Consider the following 23,927-nt stretch of genomic DNA (forward strand, 5'->3'; position numbering starts at 1 on the left):
GGTCTGCAATCACTGTGGCTCTGCTCGTGCACACATGTGCATGTGGGCACCAACAAACGGGTCAGGAATTCCGTCGTCCAATGGGCCATGTCTGCTGGCAAAGGTGCTCTGGTGCCTCATCCCCCTGCAGAAAGTGCATGAAACAAATGATTAATGCATCAAAGTGATCTGTGTGTGTCTCATCAGGCATCTCATTACTTGACCATGTCAGAGAGTCACATCACAAATCACACCATCAGTCCGTCTTTGACTTCCAAAGTGTGGAACACTATCTACAGCATTAATTGCAACAGGCACGTGTACAGGAAAGAAATGAGACATAATACACAATGCATAGCAATCAATGTCCACATTAATCATGACACAACCCATCTAGCAAAAGCTGAACAGTGGACAATTACACCTAAATCATCCCCACTAGGGGTGTCAACACAAGTCACAAAGCACCAGACATGCCACAGATATGACAGTCCAAAGCCCTTGTGTAAAATTCTGTAACACCGAACCATCCTTGCGAGCCCATGGATAAGGGAGGCAGGAGTGGCATATGTGAGTCAAGGAACCCAAGCAGCAAACACATACACAAGACAACCATGAAGGGCCCAGCTGGAACAGACAGTGGATGCCTTCAAAAACCACAAGGCACCGCACTGTCACATGAAAGCACAATAGACTACAAATTTTAAACTAACTCAACTATTAACTAATTACACTAACTATGGAAAACCTACATTACCTATTTAAACTAACTATCAAACAGAAACTTAACTAACTAAACTAAACGAAAAATCAAAAATGGCCACATACGACCCGGGGGGGAGGGGAGGCACCCAGGAGGGGGGAGGTACAGGGTGCTGCTCAACATCCACATGCGATGATGCTGAGCCAAAAAAAAATACCTCCATGGGCTCAACGCCTGCACAGCACGACCTATGTGGGAGATAGATGGTCGTCCGAGTCTGGCTCATCCCGGAAAGGAGGACGTGGCACAGTAGCCTGGCCACGCCTAGCCGCAGCTTGCCCCTCGTCGGCAGCAAGTCTGCCGGACAGGTGAGCCTGGTTCTGTGTGGCGATGTTACATAGGTCTGCATGCAGAACCTCACGTGATACACGTGCTTCCTCTTGCAAGGTAGCACGTGTAACACGGAGTTCCTCCTGCAAGGCCTGGCTGGACAACCGCTGCACCTCCCGGCAAGCCTGTAGCTCAGCTGAGATGGTGCGCTCAAGCTGTGCAAACCTCTCCTCTGCCTGCTGCCTCTGGGACATCATAAGGACACCCAGAGTGGATCTGAGGGAGGCATACTCCTCCCTCAGGGCATCCATGTGCGCCTCTGCGTGAGCAGCAATTGCTTGACGCAGAGACGACATTTCAGCCTGGCGTGCCCTGTCTGAGGCCGCCATGCCCAGCCTGAGCGAGCGGGCCGTGGACCGTGCCGCCTGCTGCTGGAGAAGCACCTGCCTAGCAGGGGGGAGCACAGATCGGGCCACACGCTCCATGCTGTCAGCGATGTTCTCCATTGCTGCCCCCTGCCGTTCGGAATTGGCAGTCATGTCTTGCTCCCACTCAGTATACAGCGGTTGCGCGCGGCGACCGCGTTGCCGGGCTTGACCCCTGCGGGACCCAAGGACCGGAGGTCCTCGCTGTGTTGGCACCGCCTGCGGCTGCACGACTACATGCCCCCGTCGACGTGATGTCCCAGGCACATCAGTGACTGGTGTGGAGGGTGACCCTGCGTCCCGATCCACCACGGGCGGAGGAACCAAGACTGTCTGATCCCTCAGTGCAGGTGTCGCAGACAGAGGAGTGTCCACATCAGAATCACTCACCCCTGACACATGGACTTGATGGTCATCCAACTCAACATGGACGTCAGAGTCGTCATCAAGGCTGGACTCATAGGCAGCCAGAGACAGGATGGACTGCAGCACTTGGGGGTTTTCGTGGCCTACCACCCCATGACCCCCACTAGTGCCGGGTTGATGTGGTCTTACCAACCCTGTGTCTGGCGTGACAACACCATCCTCTGCATCCATTGCGTCATCACCTGAAAAATAGAGAGGAAAAGGTCACTACACATGTCAGAAGCACACAACACACACACACCGACAGCAAAGGCATCCGGCAGACATGTGACACACAACATATGACCTGGCATGCATGCTGGGTCTACTTAGAATAGCCACTGTGATCAGACCTGTTGAAAGGTGGCAGTTTGCATGGAAGTGGGTCTATGCAGTGCTGAAAATGTGTACGCCACTCACTACCTACATGTACAAGCACTCCATGGTGTGTGCCAGGAAATGTGAAGGCAGTGCAATGTCAAATTCAGACATCACGTGCATTGTGTATTCAATGTGTACCATGTCTAGCAGCCAAGCACCCCTCCACCCCAGTACCAAAGCAGGGATGCCTAGCATGGTATCAAAAGGCTGCCCATACACCTGTGTATTGACAAGCAGTGTTGACTGGCATCAACAGCTTAATGTGAATCAAATTACAACACTACTAATGATGCTGGGACAGTGGGCAGGACACATGATGGAAGATCCGGAGGCCAGCCACGTGTGAAGAAGACACGACAAGAGTTGGACAGAGTCATTGGCCATTGAACAGGCTGAGGCCTGTGAGCCACACAGATTGTCATTGCCTAAACATGTGTGCAACGCAGGACTGAGCCACAGTTGGCATGGGGAGGCCGATAATATGGCAGGCAATGTATGTAACCAAGGACTCATATTACAGTGATCATCCAGTCAAGGACACATAGGGGCATGCGTGCAATGCACATGGAGCATGAATGGGCACTCATGTCCCTGCGGGACATCTGACCCATGCACAGTACAAGTGGGATACCCTGCATCGAGTACTAAGGCTGTACCACATGGCATATGTCTGGCAGTTTCTAAGCTGGAAGTTAGCAACTACACAGGACACATGAACAAGAAACTACACATTGGCAAGAATGTAGCAGACCAGTGCAAAGGTGGAACTGGGGTGCAGAGTGGCGGAGGAGGGGCAAGGGAGCATGCCCACATGGAGTCCCGCATGCAGGCAGAGGAGACATGCATGACGGTAGCATTGCATTACTTACACCTCAGAACCATGTACACGTCACATGTAGCAGCAATCATGCACAACACATCCCACAAGTGAAACACACACGTCCTCAACAACTACGCTTCAACACTCACTGGACTGGGCATCAAAGTCCAGCATCTCTCCCACACCTTCGACCAATTCTGGTGGTATGAACTCCGCAACGAGAGCCTCATGCGGAGTGAGTTCTTCCTCCTCTGGTGCAGGCCCACCGCCAGTCACCAGAGTCAAGTTGTAATTTGAGGCACGCTTAGCCTTAGTGCTGCGCTTGATGTCATTCCAGCGCTTTTTGCACTCCTGCGCTGTGCGCACCTCATGGCCGAATGAACTGACATGTTCCGCAACATGCTTCCAGTGGGTGTCACGTTGGGCAGCCGTAGTCTGACTATTGGCACCCACTAGCATGTCACGGCTGTGTCCCCGCACGTAGTCCACGAGGAAGTCCAGTTCCTGCTTACAGAAAGGCTTCTTCCTCGACGTGCAGGAGGTCGTGGCTGTGTGTGGGGTCCCAGCCTGTGCTGCAGGTGCAACCTTCCTCCTCTTGGACTGTGGCGCAGACCCTGGCTGGCTAATGCCGCCCTGACCAGTATGGCCAGTGGGTTCGGTGGATTGAGCCGAGGGAGTGGCAGGTGGAGGGATGACCAAAGGCCTGACTTGTGTCAGTGGCAGCTGGGTGCCCACTAATGGACCCTGCGCAGCAACATCAGCTGTGGCAGGGTCATTGACCGCAACGGTCCTGGTTGGCAGACTCACAACCGGGGTGCTGTTGGGTGCATCTGCCCCTGCACTTGCCAACACCCGGCTGTTCGGGGCAGCAGATGACATGACTGCCCCAGGGACACGTGTCTTGGTCTGAGCAGCCCGGCGTGCCCCTATGGTTTCCCCCCTGGCCTGTTGGAGATCTACCAAGGGCTCTTCAAGTGCCAACGCAGCCTGCGCTGGCAGACCCTGAGCCTGGGTGGCGGTGTCCACAGCTGCACCTGCAGCTACCGCTACCCTTGGGCCCGTGGCAGTCGATGGAACGGACTGCTGGGTCATACGGGTGCCAGTGCCAGATGCAGGAGCTGCATCCCCCGGAACCACAGGGGGTGGTGGCATGGCTGCACCGACACATGGCACTACATTGTGCTCAAGTGGCGCACCCCTGCCTCTTCCCCCTCTGTGGCTGCCCTGGACACCCTGGAGTCCCCCTACTCCCTGGTCACCACGGCCACGTCCCCGACCACGCCCGCCACGAGGAGTACGCCCAGCTGAGGCGCCCCTCACCTTTGGTGGCCTCCCAACCATGGCACAGATGTAATAGTGCTGGCACAGATGGAGTGGTGCCAATGGGAGGTGTACACCACAATTGTCCTGGGCAATTGGGGTGAAGGGGGTGGGAAGCAAGATGTTAACAGCCCCCCTGCACCTGCAAGGCTGTATGTGACCCCGGTGATGTGGTGACGGGTCACGCAACGCTCAGGCACCCCAAAACTGCAGTAAAACCGTGCACGCAACCCTGCAGCCTACGTGCGTGGATTTGACCTCCCGCAGTACGCGGTGGCACCCAGTAACACGAATAACGCGTACGCGTGGGACACGCAGGCTACGATGACATCGAAAATGGGTGCAATACACAGGGGCACCCGCAGTGGGAAAAGGAGCGTTTGCGACTCACCGTCTGACTAGCGCGATGCAGAAAAACACGCGTAGCCAATACCTCCGCCAAAAGAAGAGATACGTCCTTGAGAGCTGTGAAGTAGATGGCGCGCGAAACAACTGGAAGCAGCAACACACGTCGGTCTCCACGGAAGGCACGTACAGCGAACTGCTGGGCCCGCTCACCTTTAACCCGTGCTGAGGGAAACGCACGCGCGCGTCACGTCACATGCGGACGTGCAGTTTTTCATGCGCGATTACGCGCTTTACACGCAGACGTGCAGTTTTTCACGCGCAATTACGTGCATTACACGCGGACGTGCAGTTTTCCACACGCGATTAGCCTGGGTACGTGTTTTTCCGGGTGTGCGGGTAGTTCCACACGCGATTAGCCGGGGTACGTGTGTTCCGGGGTGGCGTGAACTTTCACACGCGATTGATTGTAATCCACGTGTGTTCTGTCATCACGTGCAATGAGGGATACACCCTCGCACGACACGTCACAGACGCGCTCACGCGCTGAGGGCCTTTGGTCCAATGAAAATGCGTATGCGTGCAGACGCGCTTACGCGCTACGGGCCTTTCCTCGAATTACACGCTGACGTGCAGATTTTTCACGTGCCAAATCACTCCGTATCAAGCTGGCCACGCGAATACACACGGAAGACCACGCTCCTGCCCAGAAGGCCGAATCACTGCCCCCCAGTGCCCCGAGCAGCCTCCCACGTGCCATCTGCTGCTGCCTGCCTGCCTGCCTGCCTGCTGCCACCATGCCCTGCCATTTGGTGCCTGCACATCAGCCATCTGCAGGGGTCCAGTTGCTGTGTCGACCCCTGCTGGAACAGTAGACTCCCGACTGGGATACCATCGCTCCACAGCCCAGCCCCAGGACCAAGTTGCCCACCCACGCCTGCCTCGGGGGTCGCCATGTCGGGGCAAGCACCATCTGAGACCAGTGGCGACCCCCAGCCAGAGAGGCAGAGGGCCACCAGCTTCAGTGAGAAGGAAGTTGGTGTCCTGGTGGAGCATGTCCTGGGGCATTATGATGCCCTCTTCGGAAGACCACGCGCCAACAAGGAAGGACGGGAGAGGATCTGGGACGATGTAGTGGTTGCCATCAACGCGGAGGGGGTGGCAACCCGCGACATCAAGCACATCAAGAAGCGCTGGGAGGACTTGAGTTCCAGGACCCTCAATAAGGCACGGCGCCTCGCGGAGGGGGGCCGGGCACGCCTGAGTGACATCGAGATGAGGGTCCTGGAACGCGTAGACCCAGCGCTCCACGCCCAGATACTTCGGAGGCAGACCCATCTGGAGTTGGCCGGTAAGTGGCCAAGCATTACTGTGTGAGATAGGGCATGTTGCAGTGTGCTGGTTGTCTGATACCTGCCTGTATGTGTGACATAGGCCATGTACGTATGTGTGTGTGCAGGGACATCATGGTCAGGCATGTGAGTACAGTGATGTGTGAACCACATGGTTGGTGCATGTGTTCTATTGCAACATGGGGGGCTCTGTGCGGAATGGACACATGGAAGCATGGCAGTCTCTGTTCCTGGACATGGGTGGGGGTGAGGGATGGGTGCTGGTCCCATGTACACGTATGGTGCCCATGTGTGTGTGTCTGAACTGCGTGTCTGTGACTTGTAACTGCCATGGATGCATGACACATGTCTGTGACAATGTTCAGATTCACTGATGCAGCCTAGTCATCCTTGTATCCACTGCGTCTGTGGTGTACGAGGCCAGATGGATGGAACTACAGTGAGGTGTGTGCATGTGATGGCAAGACCCATGATGCATGTGAGTTTAAAACCAACATTGTATGAATCATGTGTCCCTTGGTCATGTATGCCAATGTCCATGGCATGCGCCATGCCTGTTACTGTATGTGTTTTGCCTGCACTGACCCATGTGTTGTGGTGGGACATGATGGAAGTGATGTATGACAGTGCCACTCATCTGCTGTTGCTTCCTGTCTAGGGGACCATTGTACAGTACCCTGATGCTTGTGTTCTATGTCTCCCTCTACACAGTGGCAAGTGAAGAAGAGGGCGGAGAAGGCGCTGTGGAGCAGAGCGGCGGGGATGCCACCACGGCTGCAGCGGAAGGGGTGGGTGAGCCCCCACAGGGGCTTGCACCGGCGGAAGACGGCGTGGAGACATCCAGGTTGGTGGTTTCCACAGAGGGGGAGGAGGCCGCTACTGAGCCACACATGGGGCCTGGTGGGGGCATCCCCGCTGGTGCAAGTGGTGCAGTCCAGGGCCAGGGGCAGGAGGCAGCACAGGTCGCCGTGGAGGTGCCTGTGCATGTCACTGTCCCTGACACTGTGACTGCACCACCATGCACCAGCAGGGATGCCCCATCCCAGGCCCGTCCGCAGGTAGGGGAGATGTCCATGTCATCTGACACTCCTCTACCTGCGGACGAGGGGACCCCTGGCCGTGTGGAGAGGGTCCTGATTGGTGTCGCGTTGCGCACGGCTGGCATTCGTGATGAGGTGCATGCTTCCCGGGAGGAGCATGCACATCATCACGAAGAGCACCGTGCGTACGTGAACCATTTGGGAGCCGCCATGGTTGGGGGTTTCCTACATGTGTGTGGCCTTCTGGCGACCCTCTCCTCCTCTGTGGAGGCTATGCGCCAGTCGTGCTCCATGCCGTCTTCCGGCCCAGATGCCACCAGGGCCCCCTGTGGACCTGCCCCGACCAACGCAGCCAGCTCGGTGGGGACCCCATCCCTGCCACAGTCGGGAGTCGAAGGTCCAGCAGGGGTGGACACACCAGCAACTGTCCCCCTGCAGATGGAGGATGTGCCGGCATCATCTGGCAGGGCACGTGCACGACGGCATCGGTGGATTCCATCAGCCTGGATGCCGTCGTGCTGGCAGAGGCAGTGGCGTCGGAGGCAGCAACAGGCTCGACGTGGGAGGCATCATGGCTCGGGGCCATCAAGATCAGAGGGGCAGGCATCGGCCGGAGGGCAGGAGAACCCTGGGATGGCAGTGTCTTCCGTGTGGGAACAGTTGGTCCAGCGGATAGGTGCGGAGCGGCAGCGGGCGGAAGAGGAGCGGCTCACCATGGTCAGGGCGGAGTTCTCCATGCGTCGGGCGTTGAGGCGGGCTGAGTGCCTCGAGGAAGCTCGCAGGGAGTTTGAGGTGGACACGGGGTTGTCCCTGCAAGACCTCGGGGCCAGGACAGAGTCCCGCCTCCGGGACATCGACATGGAGTTCGAGGATGCCCTGGCCAGCAACATCACAGAGTGAGCCGCAGGACTTGCCCGCTGCCATTGTATATAGTTCTTTAGTTAGTTAGTGTTAGGTTTCCTTTATTTTTTAAGTTTTTTTTGGACCGCTCGGACAATGGCCACTTTTCTGTATATATTTTTATTATTAGTTAGTAGTAGTAGGTTTAATTTATGGTGTTGGGCTCATGGACCCTGGGATATTCTTGTACATAGTTTGATGTTTGGAAAACATTTGTTGGATTTATGTTTGTGTTCACCATGAGGCAATGGTTTTTCCTTATTTTTCCCCCCATTATTTTGCTTTGGACTACATTATTTTTTGGATTCCTTTGTTTTTTGATTTTTTCTATTTGTTCTCGGACATGGACCATTTGTTTTGTCATCCCCATTGTTGTGTGTTTTATTTCTTTACTTCATTTTCATCTTTAATACATATATTTATTACTTACATTTGTGGTATTTTCTCATTGGTTTCATGCATGTCATGATATGGGTTTTGACATTCACTTGCACCCATTGTGTATGTGTGTGTGAGGGACATGTGTTCATTTACATACTTGCCATTGGGGTTGTATCATGTAATTGCATCTACTATGTGGGTGGATGCAATCCTTGCCTGGGTGTTTGTGCTGGGTATGCTGCCCATTACTGCCATGATTGTGTTTCGTCAGGACCTGGGGGCAGGGGGACATGAGTGGGGGCCTGCTGGGGGGTGGGGGTGCAAGGGGACATGGTTGGGGGCCTGCTGGCAGGTGCCCCACAGTGCTGGGGGTGGGGGTGCAAGGGGACATGGGTGGGGGCCTGGTGGAGGCTGCCCCTGGTGACTGGAGGGGTGGGGGTGGTGGGAGACATGGTTGGGGGCCTGCTGGGGGGTGGGGGTGCAAGGGGACATGAGTGGGACATGGTTGGGGGCCTGCTGGCAGGTGCCCCACAGTGCTGGGGGGTGGGGGTGCAGGGGGACATGAGTGGGGGCCTGCTGGGGGGTGGGGGTGGTGGGAGACATGGTTGGGGGCCTGGTGGAGGCTGCCCCTGGTGACTGGAGGGGTGGGGGTGGTGGGAGACATGGGTGGGGGCCTGGTGGAGGCTGCCCCTGGTGACTGGAGGGGTGGGGGTGCAAGGGGACATGGTTGGGGGCCTGCTGGCAGGTGCCCCACAGTGCTGGGGGGTGGGGGTGCAAGGGGACATGAGTGGGACATGGTTGGGGGCCTGCTGGCAGGTGCCCCACAGTGCTGGGGGGTGGGGGTGCAGGGGGACATGAGTGGGGGCCTTCTGGGGGGTGGGGGTGCAAGGGGACATGAGTGGGACATGGTTGGGGGCCTGCTGGCAGGTGCCCCACAGTGCTGGGGGGTGGGGGTGCAAGGGGACATGGGTGGGGGCCTGGTGGAGGCTGCCCCTGGTGACTGGAGGGGTGGGGGTGGTGTGAGACATGGTTGGGGGCCTGCTGGGGGGTGGGGGTGCAAGGGGACATGGTTGGGGGCCTGCTGGCAGGTGCCCCACAGTGCTGGGGGGTGGGGGTGCAAGGGGGACATGAGTGGGGGCCTGCTGGGGGGTGGGGGTGCAAGGGGACATGAGTGGGACATGGTTGGGGGCCTGCTGGCAGGTGCCCCACAGTGCTGGGGGGTGGGGGTGCAGGGGGACATGAGTGGGGGCCTGCTGGGGGTGGGGGTGCAAGGGGACATGGTTGGGGGCCTGCTGGCAGGTGCCCCACAGTGCTGGGGGGTGAGGGTGCAAGGGGACATGAGTGGGACATGGTTGGGGGCCTGCTGGCAGGTGCCCCATAGTGCTGGGGGGGTGGGGGTGCAGGGGGACATGAGTGGGGGCCTGCTGGGGGTGGGGGTGCAAGGGGACATGGTTGGGGGCCTGCTGGCAGGTGCCCCACAGTGCTGGGGGGTGGGGGTGCAAGGGGACATGAGTGGGACATGGTTGGGGGCCTGCTGGCAGGTGCCCCACAGTGCTGGGGGGTGGGGGTGCAGGGGGACATGAGTGGGGGCCTGCTGGGGGTGGGGGTGCAAGGGGACATGGTTGGGGGCCTGCTGGCAGGTGCCCCACAGTGCTGGGGGGTGGGGGTGCAAGGGGACATGAGTGGGACATGGTTGGGGGCCTGCTGGCAGGTGCCCCACAGTTCTGGGGGGTGGGGGTGCAGGGGGACATGAGTGGGGGCCTGCTGGGGGGTGGGGGTGCAAGGGGACATGGTTGGGGGCCTCCTGGCAGGTGCCCCACAGTGCTGGGGGGTGGGGGTGCAAGGGGACATGAGTGGGACATGGTTGGGGGCCTGCTGGCAGGTGCCCCACAGTTCTGGGGGGTGGGGTGCAGGGGGACATGAGTGGGGGCCTGCTGGGGGGTGGGGGTGCAAGGGGACATGGTTGGGGGCCTGCTGGCAGGTGCCCCACAGTGCTGGGGGGTGGGGGTGCAAGGGGACATGGTTGGGGGCCTGCAAGGGGACATGAGTGGGACATGGTTGGGGGCCTGCTGGCAGGTGCCCCACAGTTCTGGGGGGTGGGGGTGCAGGGGGACATGAGTGGGGGCCTGCTGGGGGGTGGGGGTGCAAGGGGACATGGTTGGGGGCCTGCTGGCAGGTGCCCCACAGTGCTGGGGGGTGGGGGTGCAAGGGGACATGAGTGGGACATGGTTGGGGGCCTGCTGGCAGGTGCCCCACAGTTCTGGGGGGTGGGGGTGCAGGGGGACATGAGTGGGGGCCTGCTGGGGGGTGGGGGTGCAGGGGGACATGGTTGGGGGCCTGCTGGCAGGTGCCCCACAGTTCTGGGGGGTGGGGGTGCAGGGGGACATGAGTGGGGGCCTGCTGGGGGGTGGGGGTGCAAGGGGACATGAGTGGGACATGGTTGGGGGCCTGCTGGCAGGTGCCCCACAGTTCTGGGGGGTGGGGGTGCAGGGGGACATGAGTGGGGGCCTGCTGGGGGGTGGGGGTGCAAGGGGACATGGTTGGGGGCCTGCTGGCAGGTGCCCCACAGTGCTGGGGGGTGGGGGTGCAAGGGGACATGGTTGGGGGCCTGCTGGCAGGTGCCCCACAGTGCTGGGGGGTGGGGGTGCAAGGGGACATGAGTGGGACATGGTTGGGGGCCTGCTGGCAGGTGCCCCACAGTGCTGGGGGGTGGGGGTGCAAGGGGACATGTGGCTTGGCTGGGGGGCATGCCCATGGTGGATGGGCTGCCTGCGGGACATGACCAGGGGTGCAGGGTAGTCCCCTGTGGTGTGGCTTGCCTGCAGAGGTCATGGAGGGGGTAGAGGGGAGACCTGGGAGGACCCACACTGGCAATTCACCTCTTCAACTTCCCGCACACCCACGTAATACACTGCCCCACTCGCACAGGCCCAATCGCGTGTAGGATTTCTCGCGCACCCCTGTAATACACGTACCCAGGCCAATCGCGTGTAGATTTTCTCGCGCACCCCTGAAATCCACGTACCCAGGCCAATCGCGTGTAGCATTTCTCGCGCACCCCTGAAATCCACGTACCCAGGCCAATCGTGTGTAGATTTTCTCGCGCACCCCTGTAATACACGTACCCAGGCCAATCGCGTGTAGATTTTCTCGCGCACCCCTGTAATACACGTACCCAGGCCAATCGCGTGTAGATTTTCTCGCGCACCCCTGAAATCCACGTACCCAGGCCAATCGCGTGTAGCATTTCTCGTGCACCCCTGAAATCCACGTACCCAGGCCAATCGTGTGTAGATTTTCTCGCGCACCCCTGTAATACACGTACCCAGGCCAATCGCGTGTAGATTTTCTCGCGCACCCCTGAAATCCACATACCCAGGCCAATCGCGTGTAGATTTTCTCGCGCACCCCTGTAATACACGTACCCAGGCCAATCGCGTGTAGAATTTCTCGCGCACCCCTGAAATCCACGTACCCGCTCAATCGCGTATTTAACTTCCCGCGCGCCACTTTTTTGATGCGCTGGGACTCTACCGCCTGCCTTCGTGTGGCGGCCGTGTTTCAGCTTGTGCGTGTCTTTGGCTGTGCGTGGCTTTGCCCTATTCGATTCCATGAATACGTGTGGTTCGAGTGCGTGTGGGCGTTCCGTCTGCTTCCCTGCAGTACATCCCCAGCTACGCCCTTATTTTCGCGTGTTGTTCCCCATTCCGCGCGTTACGCCCCATGTCCCGCCCACTTTCTGGTGTGTGCGCTGCGGTTGTGCGCTTTCACTGTGCGCGTCGCGCACGCCTTTCACGATGTTGCAGTGACGTGTGCGCCATGCACGGGTTTGGCGCACATCCCGAGGAAGACACGCGCAGGGACTTCCATGAATCGCACGCGTGCGCGTGCGCCTCTTTTTTTCCGCTTGCGCCTGCTTGCGCCTGCTTGCGCGTAGATTTTCGGCGCACGTTTGTTCCATGAATCGGCCCCTAAGTTACAAAAGTGCTAAAGAAAACATACATGGTGCCTAACCCCATGTTGCAGGGCAGCAGCAAACACAGATGCAAGTGTCAAATTCGGTGGGTATAAACCATCGAGCCTACCCCATGTTGCAGGGCAGCAGCACACACAGATGCAACATAGGGTTAAAATTGCTGAGGCACAGCTCAAATTGCCTGGGAAGGACGGTGACCAGCTACCATAGGGTTAAATTGTTCAAATTACTAACAGGTGACTTTGCAGGGCAGCAAAAAAAGACTTTACGTGTCAGCAGATTTTGCTTACGCTGCTGTCATTTTTTGCTTAGGCTGCAGTCAGATTTTGGTATCGCTACATAAATGTTGCAACATAGGGTTAAAATTGCTGAGGCACACCTCCAATTGCCCGGGAAGGACGGTGACAAACTACCATAGGGTTAAATTGGTCAAATTCCTCACAGGCGACTTTGCAGGGCAGCAGAAAATGACTTTACGTGCCGTCAGATTTTGCTTATGCTGCCGTCAGATTTTTCTTAGGCTGCAGTCAGATTTTGGTATCGGTACATAAATGTTGCAACATAGGGTTAAAATTGCTGAGGCACAGCTTCAATTGCCCGGGAAGGACGGTGACAAGCTACCATAGGGTTAAATTGGTCAAATTCCTCACAGGCGGCTTTGCAGGGCAGCAAAAAATTACTTTACGTGCCGTCAGATTTTACTTAGGCTGCCGTCAGATTTTGCTATCGCTACATACATTTTTATTTTATTGATGGTGCCTAGCATACTTAGTTACATAAGTGCTAAAGAAAACATACATGGTGCCTAACCCCATGTTGCAGGGGAGCAGCACACACAGATGCAACATAGGGTTAAAATTGCTGAGGCACAGCTCAAATTGCCTGGGAAGGATGGTGACAAGCTACCATAGGGTTAAATTGTTCAAATTACTCACAGGTGACTTTGCAGGGCAGCAGAAAAAAGACTTTACATGTCAGCACATTTTGCTTATGCTGCCGTCAGATTTTTCTTAGGCTGCAGTCAGATTTTGGTATCGCTACATAAATGTTGCAACATAGGGTTAAAATTGCTGAGGCACAGCTTCAATTGCCTGGGAAGGATGGTGCCAAGCTACCATGGGGTTAAATTGGTAAAAATTCCTCACAGGCAGCTTTGCAGGGCAGCAAGAAATGACTTTACGTGCTGCGGGCAGATTTTGCTATCACTACAAAAATGACGCAACATAGGGTTAAAATTGCTAAGGCACAGCTCCAATTGCCCAGGAAGGACGGCGTCAAGCTACCATAAGATTAAATTGGTCCTATTCCTCACAGGCGGTTTTGTAGGGCAGCAAAAAAAGATTTTACGTGCTGTCAGATTTTGCTTAGGCTGCAGTCAGATTTTGGTATCGCTACATAAATGTTGCAACATAGGGTTAAAATTGCTGAGGCACAGCTCCAATTGCCCGGGAAGGACGGTGACAAGCTACCATAAGGTTAAATTGTTAAAATTCCTCACAGGTGGCTTTGCAAGGCAGCAAAAAATTATTTTACGTGCTGTCAGATTTTGCTTACGCTGCCCAGATTTTGCTATCGCCACATGACGCAACACAGGGTTAATAGACAAACTGGGTAAACAATGCTAACATAGGGTTAATGGTGCACTGCCCTGTACAACATAGCGTTAAATTGCTAACATAGGGTTAATGCTGCACTGCCACGTACAATATAGGGTTGGCTACGAAAAGCACACTGTCAAAAAATGCTATCGGTAGCATTTTCTGCTTAGATTGAAAATGTGACGTTACATGTGCTGTCAGATTTTGCTAGCGATTGCATTTCCTGACGGAAAACATATTCTGACGTTACACAGGCTTTACACCAGACCGGCAAACAAAATAAAACTTCTAGTTTAACTCAGGCTGGGACGTGACACCAAATTTAATCACAGAGTTGGGAGGTTAGCACACATGCAAGCGAAAGCGCCAAACATAGAAAAGGGACTGGCTAACAAGCACGAGAAGAATTTTGTACCCATCTTTCGGTTTGCAATGACTGATCTAGCGGCCATGTTGCAGTGATCACGTGCTAAATAAGTAACAGTCATGATCCACTAGACTGGAAAAGTGTATGGTGTTTTGCTAAAATAACTAATTACTTGCAATAAAATATTCATGTTTTTTATAATTTCTAAGTGCTATATTCCTTTAATGTCATATAAATAATTGAATCTAATTATTTAAACACATGTCTTTCAAACAACTTGTATTTTATCTAAATCGTATTAATGGTACAAGGCTTATACAATATGTCATGTTTACACAGCATTTTTTGTCGGTGGGTGCCGTCCATCAAGATGACTCCTTCCAATTTAGCTGCACGGTTCGGCCATGGCAGCCTTGAACAGCGGTTTCGTCTATTCTATTTGAACATTCTTGCTTAACTCACAGTCAACCCGATCTCGGCGTGACTTTGCGTTATCCAATGGGAATGGACCTCACCGCAAAAGCAGGTCTTTCGTATGGTCCTCCAATCAGAAGACGTATGTTTCTCACAGGGTTGCAACCGGCATCTCTTTGTCAAATCAGAGCAGTGGTTTCTTCAGGCCTTGTCACAATTTGCCCAATGGAGATGCACTTTTGTTTCTGGGCGGGTCCGTAATCACATGATCTCAGTACCTCTGGGAGTGTCTCTTGACGGGTTCCATCATGGTGAGTATCTGTAGGGGTTTGGGTTATTACTGTTCGGAGTGTATATTTTGCTGCAGCTACCCCACTGCTCTGGGCAGCATCTTTACACTCGCAGGAGCCTTCCAGTCCAGCTCCCAATTACCCATAAAGAATGATTCAGCTCCATCCCCCCCTTAGTTCTAGCAACCGAACCGCCTTCTCACATGCTTCCTTTTCATTCTGGACCCACCCAGACTTATGTTTAAAAGGAGCTCTGCACATCTTTCTGCCGAGGCTTGTTTTTCACAGCCCAGCTTTACCCCACCTTCAAACCATGCCTCCTATCGCTTACTCCTTAGTTGTTCTGTACAGTTTTGCTTTGCCTTTCCTACAAACCTATGCCACGGTTGCAAGCACCCATTCATTGTTACCATCGACCCTGGTCCTGTCGGGTTATTTTTTAATTTAAACTGTAGTTTTGGCACATCAATTTGTATTATGCATTGTAAAATCTAGTTTTCAGAGCGATTCCTTTTGATTAGTACTCCCTAAACTCTAAAACTTTCAGTGATACCAGATAGAATTTGTAGACATGGTGTGGTGCTCGTTTTGGAATCGATCGTTAGACGTGCGCACCATAAACATCAATGTAGTCTAAAAGTGTGTTCTGCCTTTTGGAAACTGGCTGGGTCAATCATTTCTTCAAAACGAAAAAAACACACTTCGTTAGCAGTCTGACTGGCTTTGCAAATTAAAGGAGTTAAACTGGAAATCTTACATCAAAAGCTACCTGTGGCTTGTGCTCAGTGATTTTATTTTTTTGTTTTGTTTTTTTATTGTAGAAGCATGGTCGGACAGGGACATAAAATTGTCTCGGGCACCAATGAAAAAGTGGGTCAAAGTTGCAAATGGCTATTCATTGCTTTTGTAGCACTGTTTGAATAGTACCCAGGGGGGTGTTTTTTGATAAAATGTGATGCAAATTGTGCATTTGAAAGAATATTTATTCAACAACGCTGGTCAAAACTACTAACCGCATCGTCGAGTAACTCATCAAACTGGCCCACATTGGCCAAGAAAGTGTCCCACTTTGACCCCAAAAATTGTCCCACTCCAGCATTTAGTGTTTTTGGTTCGGTCATGAGCCTTTTGCTTTAGATGCCAGTCGGAGCCTGGGTGGAAGTACCAATGCACGCTTTGTGAAGAACGGTAATGTGGCTGTCTCATAGTCCGCAACACTTTAATAAGTTATAATAGTCTGTTTTTTTTCATCATTAAGGTTTATATAATGCCACTTAAGCTGTAGCGACTGTCTTATTTTGGGATGTGATGTAAGGAGCGGTTGGAACGGGACCTATCCCTCACATTCTTTAATGGATCGGATAGTATATAAATTCTCCCCGAACGTTTCAGAGCACAGAGTGGACTTAATGGGTAGACTAAAGGCCCCACCACCTAGTTGCCTGATGCAAAGACATCAATGCACGTTGTTAAAATGATCAAACATCATAATTCATTATTCAGACATCTATAAAATAATAACCTACATTTATTAAAACAAAGCATCAAGATAAAAAATTGAAACGTAGCATAAACAATAATATCAAGATATGGTTAATAAAAGGGGCAGCACAAATCTGCATATACTCTCCTCACTTTGATCGCACTCCTGAGAAAGGACAATAATACCCAAGCAACACAGCATGAGTTAGTCGTCAGAAGATAATATAAAGTTGGGTGCCATTGTACAAATTTCTGTTGTTTTAGGACCAGGGAAATTGTCGGCTGCTGAATATGTGAGTATGCAGGGAAAAAGAAAACATTTAATAAATCTTCCACGCCTGCATCACAAAGGCAGCAGCTGGAATCAGAGGAAGAGACTTGACACTTGGCAGTGGGAGCTTTCAGCCAAAGGCAGGGTTTGAAATTGCCAGGCGCTGGGATCTATTTAGCTCCTGGTTATAGCTAAGGGGAGCCTGGTTAGCTTGAAACCAATAACTACCAGTAGCTATTTTTGACTCCTGGGGCAAGTGATGGCATACAAACCTAGCTATATGATATTAAATCTGTATGTTTGGTAATGTATATCGAGGTGAATAAAGACCTCGCCTAAGGGACACTTGGAACAAATTGAGTAACATAAAATAGACACAACTTTACAGTTTGCAACTTGCACAAAGTTATATTTGCTGTGCGCTACGTACTAGCGCCTGGTTCCTAGTAGCTCCTGCCTAACTGATTATGCCTTATACCCAGAACTGCTTTTTGCTACTGGTGAACAAATCACAATTTTGAGCCTAGTAAGGCAATCAAGACCTTGAGAATCATTTGAAGGGGTGGCCCTGACACAGTGCCATGAAACGAGAGACGCCTCGTAGAGATTGGCCCATCCAGGTTGTCTGTTTATTGACATGGGCTTTGCCTTTCATAGTTGAGACACGCATACCTAAATAATCAAATTCATGAACCCTGTGTATGACTGTCCCATTACTCAACATTTTATTCATTTTTATGACTTCTTTTCCCTAGGGCACATGCCATGACCGCAGATTTTAGAGGGTTGACTTCAAGATCCATGTCTTTCATGAATTGAGTATAAACCTGAATCTACTTTTGGAGTGCATTTTGGGGTATGGGCTAATTAAACGTTATCGTAAAACAGAATAGATAAAGCTCTGTTTCCTAATCTGGGAGGATCCGCCTTAGAGTCTAAAAGTGCTTTGAATAAACCATTACTTTAAAGCGTGAACAAGCCAGGTGCCAATACACAGCCTTGGCGCACTCCCAGCTTTACGTCAAATATAAACCATTGTCATGAAATTTGTATAGTAAGATGCCTGGCTGTTGACAACGAAGTTCTGATCAATTAATCCTGTAATATGCTCTGCCTTGTGATCACTATAGCACAATTTATGTGTTGTTTTCCCCATGCTCTGAAGAATATATTGATCACCCGCAATAACTAAGCTAGAAATGCATATTGATAAGTCAGTTGCATGACTGTTCAGGAGGTAGGTCACTGTGTTAAGCACGTTTGCAGAGAGTGCACAATACCAAATCCCTGTATGAGGTTGACAAACAGATGTATTTAAACTTGTGGTAAAGTTACACCTACTGAACTACAAAACAAACTACCTGCACCGCACAAATACGCCCGTTTATTTCACAAGCCAACTGTGAAATTATAGCAAGAGCAATCATTGGGTCTAAGATACACTATTGTAGTAGTCTCCTTGTAGGGATGAATAAATCAGAGTTTGGATGACTTCGGGTCATACAAAACAGTGCAGTTAGAGCTATTACTGGCGTAAGGCAGTTTGACCATGTCACCAAAGCAAGAAAGGCTTTGCACTGGTTGCAGATGGAAGAGAGGGTCACGTTTCACGTTCTGGTCCTGGTACACAAGGGCATTATGTGTGCAAGAACAGTCTATTTGTCGGAGGCCGTATCAGCGAAGTCCAACATGAGAACGCTCAGATCAATTGATTCACTACAGCTAAGAGAGCCTAGATGTTCTCTTACACAAGTCAAACAAGATGCCTTCTATGCAGCAGCCCCAGATTTGAACCTTGCTTCCAGAAGAAATGAAAAAGACTAACCTGATGGAACATAAAAAAAAAGAAAAATAGGTTTTCAATCTTCAAACAAATTGGGTAGCTATCTTCCCCAGTAGGTTGGTATCCCACCCTTCCATTGAGTTGATCTGTTATTTTGTACTGTTTGTGGTTGCACCCATAAGCCTCTGGGTTCCGAGGTGCGCAGTATACATTTTTAAAGTAACGAGAGATTGTTATAAAATATTGTGCAGTTCTAAAGCTCTCTTCTTTAAAATAAGGGTTTTAAAAACATACCAACCACCTCTAATGAAGAGCATGTTAACCAGGAGAGGTGATTTTGTAGCCAAATTCAAAACCGTGGAACCAAAGTGTCATGGCCCATATGCTGGCTTTGCGCCAGAACATTAGTGTGATCTTGGATTCTCTCACCACAGTCCTGTGCCATACCCTTGTGAGGTACTATGCCACCTTTGAGTAAATATTTTACTCCCACATTCTGGCAATAGGCTTAAGAAAACATAAGCCTATTGTTTGCTCTTTCTTTTCATGAATACTAGTTAAGCGTAGGGGACCTAAACGGAAGATGGATAACCAAAGTAACAGACCTCTGTCAATCTTATTTTCAGTTCTGCTTGTTTTAGACAAACATTGTTTAGGTTTTTTAGAATTTCAAATGTTCCACACATCATACAATCCTGCTCCTCAGGCAGTAAATGTTTCTATGAAGATTTGTTTGTAAATGTCATGTTAGAATATTTTGTACTCTTCAGAGTCAGTGCTACAAACCAAGATATTGTATGTGTTCTTAAATCAGTCAACCTTGCTTTATGACCAGAACTAGGAACAAATGTGGTCACATGCTGAAATAAGACTAGGTTCAAATCCCATGATTACCACTTAACTATACTGTGTGCTCTTGACAACTCGTTTAATCACAAAGGGCCTAAACTGTTAACATTTCCAGTCCCAAATGTTAAGGTGATTTTGCTCACAAGATATGCTCTTCAAAAAAGTTGCAGCGTTTGTGGTGAAATTAATCCCTTTACATTCAAAGTAGCAATACAGATCTCAGCCATGATCTAAAATAATCAAACCATACCTAATGTGCCTTACGCATATCTGCTCTTGCATACCAACCATCTGTACTCTCAAATCTAGAAAAAGAAAAACCTCTGCTCTCCCCTGCATCCCAACCCCTTACCCCCATCTGGTTACCCATCCTGCTTACCCCAAAAACATAATATGAGACAGTGGGTATCAAGACATCCAGTCATGACCGGGTCAACTGGAGTAGCAAGACACACCTCCAATGCACACTTCTCACCATAAAAACCTCCCAAAAGATCCATCGCAACCCCCAAATGCTCCAAAAACCACATACAACACGTCAAACACAGAACACTGTCAAAGGAGCACCAGGGATGAAGCTCCTTCATCTCCAACCTGGCAGTCATGCAACTTTCTTTGGCAAAGGGAGATTCAGTTTCCGAAATGTCCTGCCCTTTTCACTTTTTGTTCCCCACCAACTGGCTACGCAAAGGCCTGTTTGAACGTTTCGCTCATCTGCAACTGTCCTTCAGTGGTGGGCCCCGCTGGGATTCCCGCTATAGCTGATCCGCCAGGTCTCCTCGTATATCATATTGTTCCTCCCCTCTTTCGAAGGACAGAGCAAAGGGATACCTCAATCGATATCTAATCCCCTGAGACTGTAACCAGATGTCACGGCATACATTTACGTCTTTGATCCAAAGTGTGTAGGTGGATAAATCATGGTATTGATGAACCGTGGCTCCCCCACCCGAAGGAGCTCAGTACTCTCGCCTTCCGCAGCACTTCCTCCTTATCCTTAAAGTAATGGCATTTGATTACAACCAATCTAGACCCCTTTCCAGCACCTCAATGTATTCTGTCAAACACAAAAGTCTCTGTCTCGTCAGCACCCAGCAACGACTGAAACATGACAGTTGCCCTCTTTTCCAGGTCTCCCGCCGTTTCGCCAACTGCTTGAGATAGGCCCCATAGTCTATTATTTCTTCGCTCTCTGTTCTCAAGATCATCAAACTTGTGCCGAACATCTCTCTCTCTGAGTGCCAACTCCTTAATCCGAGCTCCCACCTGGGCCCCAAGGACTTCCGTGGAGAGATGGTTACTTTTACTTTTCAGGGCCTATCTTCCACTTTCTCCAGCCTTTGTCTTGGTGCTGCCGTGGACAACTGTACCTCCACGCAGAAGGCTTACATCTCAGAGAGAACGCTATGGATGTCAGACTGGAAGGCCTCCATATCTCCACCCTGCTTCACTTCTGCCATGACAAAAAACTCTGTCCACCCACAATAGGATTAATAGGTAGTGTACCTCACCATTACTGGGGTTGACAACTTGCAAAAATTGGGGCCTTTTTTCGATATCGGACACAGCCCAACATCAGGAATGACTGTCAATATCTGGCCCTGATGATGAAGCCCCAAAGGCCTCCAATGCTGCCTTACAATACTTCAAATTATAAAGTAGTGATGTTTGGGCACACCATCCCCAAGGTCACATAAGGCACGTTCTACCTCCCCACGTACCAGAAAGCTGCTCCTCAAACGTGACTTCAGCGGATCAGCTCCTTGGGCATGTCTTCCACTTCAGGCAATCCTCCAGCAGCCGGGCACAGCCTCCAGAGGACTGGGAAAGGGACGCACCCGATTCTAGGCGGCTTCGGTTTGTCCAAGCCTCACCGCTTGCGCATATCCATTGAGTCCGTAGCACGCTCCACGTTACTGCGGCTCGTCATACTCTTCAATCCCGTGGCTGCCACCGCAGTTCAGTTACTGGGTACGGGGCCTCCAGGTCCTGCCCTCCTCAGGCCTTCTCCCAAAGCCACTCCAGCCTCGCAATGTGTGCCGAAATCATATATCGTCCTCGTTTCACCACCCCTTTAAAGCCGATCCAAAAACAAACACCCTCGGTGGTGCCCATGGCTATGGGCGATTTGCCGTCATCAAAGCAATTCCATTTCAGTGTTCAGGGGTGCAACAGAGTCTGAATTACAGCACCATTATGGGGGAGCTCGTCTTCCACACTGCCATCTTCTCTGCACCCCCTAGTGGTCTCAGGGACTCTGTTTAAGATCAGTCCATAGAGACATTGTTTTGAATATGATCAGCATCAATGTTGGTATTCATGATAAATTCAAGAGCACCTGCTCTTTGCCCAATACGCAGGTGGCAGGATTTGAAGTCCAAAAATAATTGGGATCCAAATGATGAAAATTAACATTCTAACAGTGATTTTCCTCCTTACAGAACCTTTATGACCAACTGAGGTTCCTTAACGTGGCCGGCTGTGCAATTACCGCCCCGCTGCTGAGGGTCAAAGCGCCATTGGCACCGTTTAAAATGACCTGTGGGTGACAAGGGCTATTTAGATTTAAAAAAAGGAAACGTCCTTGTTCAGTAGCTCCTAAAGCCGCTGCTCTGATAAATGCAAGTTTTCTTTGTTAATGACCAAGAAATCGTCAAAGAAGTAAAGGGACTTTATAAGTGTAGCGGCTTTAGGGCTTGTTGTGTAAGGTCTGTCTTTTCACACTTGCGTGTCAGCTACGTAAGTGCTAAAGAAGGTTGGGGTGAAGGAATCTGGGGAACGTCCGAGCTCCACACAGGCTACTAGGAACACATGCTTATACCAGGGATAAAGCCTGTGTTCCAAGCTTCCTGAAACCAATCAGTTTGTTAATGGGGCGATATGCCCTGAGACGGCGGGGCTGTCGCCACCCAAGTTAAGATCCTGAGTTAAGCGAGGGTCCCTTAAAGAGGGCACAGTGCCGTTATCGACTGGGTTGGCCTGCCACCGAGAGGCATATCCCCATTAGCACCCATGTAGTTTCCTACAGAAGTGCTAATGATGTATTACATTTAAAAATGGATCTTTGTTGTGCAGTCCGGTGCTGCGCTGTGGTTTCCAAGTAAGTTTTAAATGTTGATTACTGTGACATCATCGACATTGAAAACGGACTTGTGGAAACCATGGCACGCTGCAGGGCCATGCAACAAGATCCATTTGTTTTCCCTTTTCATTATAAATGCACACTTTAAGCAGCACCCACCTAGGAAACTGCAAGGTGCTAGGAGATGAAGGGGGCGGGGAAGCGAAGGGGCGCTGGCCATCAGCACCCTGGCTGGTTGGAACTCAGGCTTGTACCATATAATACAGCTCGCATTCTGAGCAGCCTGATTGGCCAGCGCCCCCTCCCAGGGCTAATGATATATTTGTTATTGTCGTGCTTCAGCACCAACATGCATGTGAATGAGAATACTCAGCTTTTGCTTACCCTCTATCTGGTACCCAGGGAGTATGCAATATTAACCTTTTGGCCTTTTTTCTAAAAGGATCGGATTTAAACTTTATCGGAACCGCACAAATTAAAAAAGTATGATAGAAACCGGCCAACAAATTGTATTAAAGTAAACAATCCACCAACCATAAAATTCATAAAAAGCCATGAGAAGAGGGAATCGATCATTGCCAGTGTCCCTTCAGAAACTTTGCAATTCAGTCATCTGGGTAGTCGTTTATTTCTTATTAAAAATAAAAGAAACAACTTTAAACATGACATACAACATCAGCAGTTATATTTAGAACAGTCCCCAAATCTGTCTTTCAAACCAACACTAATAAACATAAACGTGGAAGAGTACATCAATTTAATGAAAAATGTGTCAATATAACCTTTATTCGGCCAGGACCGTAAAAGTAATTGCACAGAATAAAAGAACGTTACATAAAAACATCATTATAAAACATAAAAAATCATTTCAGAAAATACATACATTATGTTGGAACAAATAAGAACGGATGGAACCAGGAGTTAACTAAGATACAATTCATCTAGATACATTTAAGCCAAATTAGTTATAGTAGGACTTATTGGGGGAGAGAAAGAGAGAAACTTGCAGCCCCCAAAGTTAAGCTTTCAGTTGTGTGGTAACAGGACAACAACATTTACAACTGAAAGGGGAAGCCTGGTATACACAGTGGCGTATTCTGGCTTTCTGCTGCCCTAGGCACGAATAAGTGCATACCCCTAGACCCAGCTTTACTTCACCGCTGCCAGACACTACACCTTCACCAGATTCCGCCCCTTTAACAAACTCTGTCCGCATTGCCCAAACTACGCCCCTTCAACCCATTTTGGCTCATAACACTATAAGGACGTTTTTAAGGTTACAGTGATTAGAAAGTTATTGCTTCCTCTCGATTAATTCAAGCCTGTCATCATTTATGTTATGTTAGTTGAAAGAGTGTTTTCAGATCTCTGCTGCCCAAGATTTTGAGAAAGCAATGTGTTCTACAGATGAGTGCACTAGAGGTAATTGTTTTG

The 23,927-nt window shown here is 51.1% G+C and overlaps 1 protein-coding gene across 1 annotated transcript in view; it reads left to right on the top strand.

Annotated features, from left to right (window-relative positions):
* The first annotated feature begins 14,871 nt into the window (after positions 1-14,871).
* VPS35 (VPS35 retromer complex component) overlaps positions 14,872-23,927 on the top strand; it is a 1,351,314-nt gene continuing 1,342,258 nt past the window's right edge. The window contains exon 1 of the mRNA XM_069607068.1: positions 14,872-15,047. Within this exon, the coding sequence (XP_069463169.1) occupies positions 15,045-15,047 (3 nt within the window). The 5' untranslated portion in view covers positions 14,872-15,044. The remainder of the gene's footprint in view (positions 15,048-23,927) is intronic.

This window comes from Ambystoma mexicanum, chromosome 1p, assembly GCF_040938575.1.
Source record: "Ambystoma mexicanum isolate Mex_15411 chromosome 1p, UKY_AmexF1_1, whole genome shotgun sequence".
In the NCBI taxonomy this organism is placed as follows: Eukaryota; Metazoa; Chordata; class Amphibia; order Caudata; family Ambystomatidae; genus Ambystoma; species Ambystoma mexicanum.